The sequence below is a fragment of the Oryzias melastigma genome, unplaced genomic scaffold (assembly GCF_002922805.2).
Source record: "Oryzias melastigma strain HK-1 unplaced genomic scaffold, ASM292280v2 sc00231, whole genome shotgun sequence".
NCBI classification, from domain to species: domain Eukaryota; kingdom Metazoa; phylum Chordata; class Actinopteri; order Beloniformes; family Adrianichthyidae; genus Oryzias; species Oryzias melastigma.
This window is the reverse complement of record NW_023416884.1, coordinates 560,844-567,008: the sequence shown is the minus strand read 5'-3', so window position 1 is coordinate 567,008 and position 6,165 is coordinate 560,844. Positions and strand designations below refer to the sequence as shown.

Genomic DNA, 6,165 nt, shown 5'->3' with positions numbered 1-6,165 from the left:
GTCTGTGGATGTCTCTCTTAGAATGAATACACATATGATGTTCAAGAATACGTCTTCTTCAATGTGCCGACTGCTCCCTTTTAAATGAGAGCTCCCCAGGCTCCGGGCCACAAACCTGTAGCTCGCCCTCTTTCCGCTGCTCCCACCTGTCAAACATGTGTTCCTGAGCTTGACTCGCACCTGCGCGCACGTGTCTGTGAATTTTAAGGCTCACACACCGGCTGTGTCGGCGCGCATTCCATTCCATGTAAACGCGAGTAGAAGTCTGATATTCTGCTACACGCGTTTGCACAGAACCTCCATGGAAAGCAGCCCCCCCCCCCCAAATGTGCACTGATGCAGCCGGCGCGCGTGAGCACCCCACACCTCCAATGAATGGAAGACACATACATCAGATTTATTTATTGTGAGGAGTTCTACAAAAAATGAAATCCTTCAAAGATTTTCTCGGTACCAGGGGTTCTTTCTCACTCTGAAGGAGGATCTGTTAATACAGACATTTGATACTGAATACACATAATTAGTTTTCTCTTGTCAGTCAGTCAATATGTGGCTTCTTCAGTTGTCTGTACCTGTTGTATGGTAATTATTATTATTTTAATTTATTACTGATTTATGGAAGTTTTTTTAGTTCCATCAGACTCTGAATTTTTATCCTGAATTTTTTTAACCTGTGAATTTTTAATATGAATTTTCTTAACCTCTGATTTTTTTCTGAATTATTTTTAACCTCAGAATTTTTATTGCAAATTTTTTTTCAACCCTTGCTTTTTAAACAGCAAAATTTTATGCTCCCAAAAATATTTTTTATCTTTAAAAATCAGTGTTTTTCGAGTGAGGGTTTTCGAGACTTAAAATTTCGATGGGTCTGAAATTCAACATAAAAAATTTCAGAGTCTGATGTAACTAAAAAACTTCCATACTGATTTGCCTGCTTTTTAATTCATTATTTAATATATTTATTTATTTTATTCATTATTTTGTGTTAAAAACCAAGATATTTGAGAACATTTGAATGTTTTATCAGCGCTTTTCTTGTGAAAATCTTGATGCGGCCCGGCCTCACCCAGACCCTGCCTCCAGTGGCACCCGGCTAAATTGAGTTTGAGACCCCTACACTAGATAGATTGGGAACTACTTATTTATTCATCCACTCCAAATGAAAGAGAAAAAAAAACTGTTTTCATTTATCACACCTCAACTGGTAGAACAGGAAGGATGTAACAGATACATTATATGTATTTTATAAGCACACAGGTCAAATACAGAAGTCAGATTTCTAAAGGTTTTGACTTGTAGAGGGAAAGGAGAATTTGAAAACAGTATAACTGTACATGGTTTACATAGTTACTCTGAAATGAACACAACGATTAAAAAAAGAAAAACATAGGGAATGAATATGAGACACAAAACAAGGACATCATTTGTATCTGATTGAAGGAAACATGGAAAGACAAATAACAATGAACCATGTAATGACGCATTAACAAATCATTTAGAAAACTCAGAGATGATGTGGGGTGCCTTTTAATTTTTAAATCAAAGTGCTTTAATGTTCTAAAGGAAATTTTGGATTATTCTAGCTTTTAAGTGTGTGTGTGTGTGTGTGTGTGTGTGGGGGTGTGTGTGTGTGTGTGTGTGCGCGTGTTGGTAACCATGTATTATGAGGACAAATAACGAGAGTACACAGCACTGGAAGGACATTTTGGATTAGCTGGACAAAGGCAGAGTCCTTCCAATTCAGTAAAAAAATCTAAGACTGCAGAAGAGTTCCTATTGGTCTAATAATCCTATAAAACAAAGAAAAAATACCTTTTAAGACACATCAACTCGTGTTTTGTGCATCATCTGTGTATAACTCACTCCGCCCCCTGTGGTCAAATTTGGTAAAGCAAGACCTCACTGTTATTTACACGTGTGAATGTTCATGAGGCGTCCTGATAAATCTTATGCTGTCCCTTCTATTCACATGTGGCTTATTTCAACTGATAAATGCTACAAAATCACCTCTACAAATAGACCACCATGAGCTGTACTTCAGTGGAAGAACAACATAAACTCAAACTTTATTTATAGACACAAAGCGCTTAGCATTTTAGCAAATAAAATACATATCTAAACGCAGAAAACAAAGAAGGTTTAAAAACAAATTCACAGAGCTGGACCCCAGCCGCCCCAATGCCAACAGCCCCTGTGCAGGCGGAGCCCCAGAACAGAGGATCACCATGAGCAAACATGCTTTAAGTTGTTGGAAAAAAGACACATGAAACTATATTCTGACATTAAAGATTAATATTTTGACTTATTATTTACTTTTCTACACATGTGCATGTGCCGCGTGCATGCGTTGAATATTTATATGGGGGTGGGAGGAGGGTAGAGTTGACAGCCATTACAAATGAGAATATCAAAAATATGCATTTCACAAATGTATTATTAATGAATAATTACTACTGACTTTTCCAAAAACTAGAATTTCCTCTTGCCATTGAAGGAAAGCTGTCTTAATTTTGGCCTGAGGCCAGGGTTAGAATGACATTTAAAACATTGTTATTTTTCTTTTTGCAATGCGTAAAGAAGCCTCTCACAATGATTGTTTAATCCTTGTCAATAATGAGTTTTTATCCACCCTCAGGATCTTTAGCATGATGATGGTGTACTCCCCACAGATGTTAGCGGTCTTCTCCAAGTTTCCCTTTCAAATTCCCCTCTCATGCCTGCAGCACATAATGAACCAGAGTCCTGTCTGAGCTACTGTCTTTGCAGCAATGTTTATAGATTCTGAGAAAAAAAAATCACATTTACCTTTACAACTTGTTTCCATAAAGCATATCTTTTTCGAACATATTTATACTGTATTTTGGCTTTCTTTTAATCCAGAGTATTCTGGGATTTTTTTTAAAGGATATTGAACAGCAACAAACTTTTAAAATAAATATAGATAGGTATATCACATTTGTTTTAGTACAAATGGGTTTATTTATAAAACATGTTAACAGAGGTCTCAGACAATAGGCTTTGAGGGCTGGCATCCTGCTTTAAGAAATCCTGCCTCACCTGCTTCTGATTACCTGGATCAGGTGTGTTTAACCAGTAAAGAGCTTCAATGGCATAGTTGGAAAACATGTATGACATCGGCCCTCAAGCCCTGGAGTTTGAGACCTATGTCTATAATAAAAGCAAAAATCATCAAGCAGAACTTGTTTTAATCATTCAATTACAATTTAAAATATTCCATAAAGACAGGATTATCCTAATCATTTGATATTAATCATAACCAGAGCTGAAGTAGTGGTTAGCACTTTTCCTCTTTTATTTTTTTCAGTTTCCAGGTCAGTGGTTACACACCTGTAAGAGGCTTTTCTAACAGTCTTCGTTTTCAAGCAACTAAAAACTTAAATTATTGCAGAATTACTGTAAAACAAGTATTTCTGCGAGAAAGAGAGCTGACCCAGGACCCAAAGAAGAACCAATTAAGTGGTGACTATGATGATATCAGACAATGACTGGACAATATCCAAGCTATGCTAACTCTGCTATGGGAGCTCGTGGAAGAGATCTGACGGGACAGAGGACGATATGAACGAGATAGATCGGCTTGATCTCCTGGAGACAAGAGTAGACGATATGATACAACAAGCAAGAATGAACAATGTCATTCTGACTGGATTACAAGTCAAACCCCAATCTCGCCCTGATGCTGCTAAAGTTAGCACAGAAGCTAACGGTGGTGCTGCAGACAAAAGCGTGGAGGGTCAAGTTGGAGCATTTCTTGCATAAAGGATTTCCTAAGGTCTAAATACCGTCCAGAACTGCCACCAGCTTCCCAAGAGGCAGATAAAACAACGATTCTTATCAGGTTTCACAATCAAACGTTTGACATAAAATACTTTTATCAAGGCATTAATTTAAACCAGGATGAGCAGGAACATGTTAAGAAAGGTATCAGAACAAGAATGGATATTCTGACAAATAGAATTATTGAGTAATAGCTGCTATTTTCTCTGTAGAAGTCTAGTGGATTTCGGCTTCTTGGAACACCAGGAATAGCGGTCACTCATAAAGGCTTGGCACCAGCAACTTTGTGATCCTGAAAGGGATTCCGAATATGTTTAGATGGAATGAAGTGATCATCAAATTACTTGGAAGGGTTCCCAGTGTAATTCCTGTACTGAGAGAGCTACAGATGACAGTAGAAATGGAAGATTAGGAGGAACCATCCAGAGAAAGGGTGTCAAACTCATTTGGAAGAAAAACACAAGATAAAATTGGTTCATAAATAACAATAAAATAAAATGATCTGGAGGGCTGAATATAATTACCTGGAGGGCCGGATTCGGCCCCTGGGCCTTGACTTTGACACAAGTGATCTAGAACAATAATTAGTCAGGGTGACTATCTGAGAGGTCGGAGAGGACCAGATAGAGAGACATACTGGAACACGTGTAGTGAGATAGACATCAGGTTTGTAACTACAGAGATTAGAGAAAATGGCATTAAGAAACCCACATATAATCTATATAACACATTTTCTTGCTGTATAAAAAACAAATAGTCACAGAAACACACAATAATTAAAAATTACAGCATTATAAAGAGTATTTGTAAAATGAAACAAACAAGAAATAAATAAAAGAAAATACTGTAGCATTCCTATTGTTCCATCAGAAGACATTAGGTTATTCCATTTATTCTTTTTCTGAGCTATTTCTAGTTTAAATGTCACACGATAGAGGACACCCTACCTTGCCAGACAATCGCAGGCCAAGATTCCGTTTTTATAAATAGTCAAAAATGTTGTTTAGTCCTTTTAAAGTGTCCTTCCCTTCTGCAGATGTCGTCCACAGAAAAGGGAAATAAAAATAAAAATAGTAAAATAAAAAAATATATATCTTACACATCCATTGTTCTTTAAATATAAACCACAGGAAAAAATGCTTGCATAGTTTTTATTTTTATTTTTTTATAAAAACATTAATACATGGTCTAAAGGTTCTGTTGTCTTACACTCGAATAAACACAGACTTTGTTGGAGCCGTTCTTCTGTCTTGATCTGTTGGACCTCTTCACATTTATAGCAGCATAATGAAGGTTTTCTGCATCTTTGTTCTCAGCCTGAAACCAAATTGACAGATAAGATTCATTATATGAGCTTTTTGTGTATCCAAGATGAACATGATAAATGAAGAGAGTTAAGTCTCACCTCTGAGCTTCTTAAGGGGGCAGCAGATGACCCTTCTTCTGGTTATTAAACACAGAAACATTTAATTTCAAGAACACATTTGTAAGACAGTGAAATAAGTTTGTGTACCTGTAGAGGTGCAGTTGTTTCTCTTGTTGATCTTCCACAGAAGAAAAAGCAGAAAAACAACGAGGACGCTCATGATGGTCAATAATCCAACCAAAGTGTGAAGAATCACAGAGTTCTGAGAAACTGCAAAGTTTAACACCAGGAAAAAATAATGATTAACATTTAAATTCATTTAATTATTGTATCCACAAACTTGATTATTTAAAGATAAAACTCACCTGTGAGGACCAGTTTGGTCCCGTTTCCAAACAGTATGTGTCCACACGAGGCAACAGCACAGTAGTAGATCCCAGCATGAGATTCATTCAGATTCTTCATGTGGAGATTGTAGACACAACTGTGTGTTTGTGTGTTCTTCTTTCTCTCACACTGATCATTCCTGCCTCCATGAGTGTAAATGAGTCCTGGATGAGAGTCTTCAGAGTCTTTGAACCAGTAAACTCTGTGTTCTCCATCACAGCTCCCAGTGTGTACTGTACAGTTCAGAGTCACAGAGTCTCCTGGATGGATGTTCTTAAAGGACGACTGATCCACTGAATCCTTGAGATAAAAAGAAGCATCCTTCACCTTGACTATATAGCTCTTCAAAAATGTAAGTGAGTAAGAATCAGAACTTATGCAGTGATATGTAGCGGAGTCTGAAAATTGCAACTTAAAAATCTTCAAGTGATGACTTTTGCCTTTTGTATCCAATTCAAAGCGTGAGTCAATCTCAAATTCCTCATGAAATGTCCCCTGTGAAGTGTATCCATAGAAACTGGACATTATTTTAGGCTTTTGTCCCAAACTTTGCTTGTACCAGTAGATCTGAACTAAATTTTGATCTTCATAAGAACATTCTAAAGTAATATTTT

General features: G+C 37.0%; 1 protein-coding gene across 1 annotated transcript; it reads right to left on the bottom strand.

The window, feature by feature from the left end:
- Nucleotides 1–4,946: 4,946 nt before the first annotated feature.
- On the bottom strand, nt 4,947–6,157 carry LOC112139537 (the record flags this gene model as incomplete). Its single annotated transcript, XM_024262355.2, has 4 exons — nt 4,947–5,115; nt 5,204–5,241; nt 5,312–5,434; nt 5,530–6,157. Coding segments are annotated over 4 exons (918 nt in total), but the record flags the coding sequence as incomplete, so codon positions are not given.
- Nucleotides 6,158–6,165: the final 8 nt, after the last annotated feature.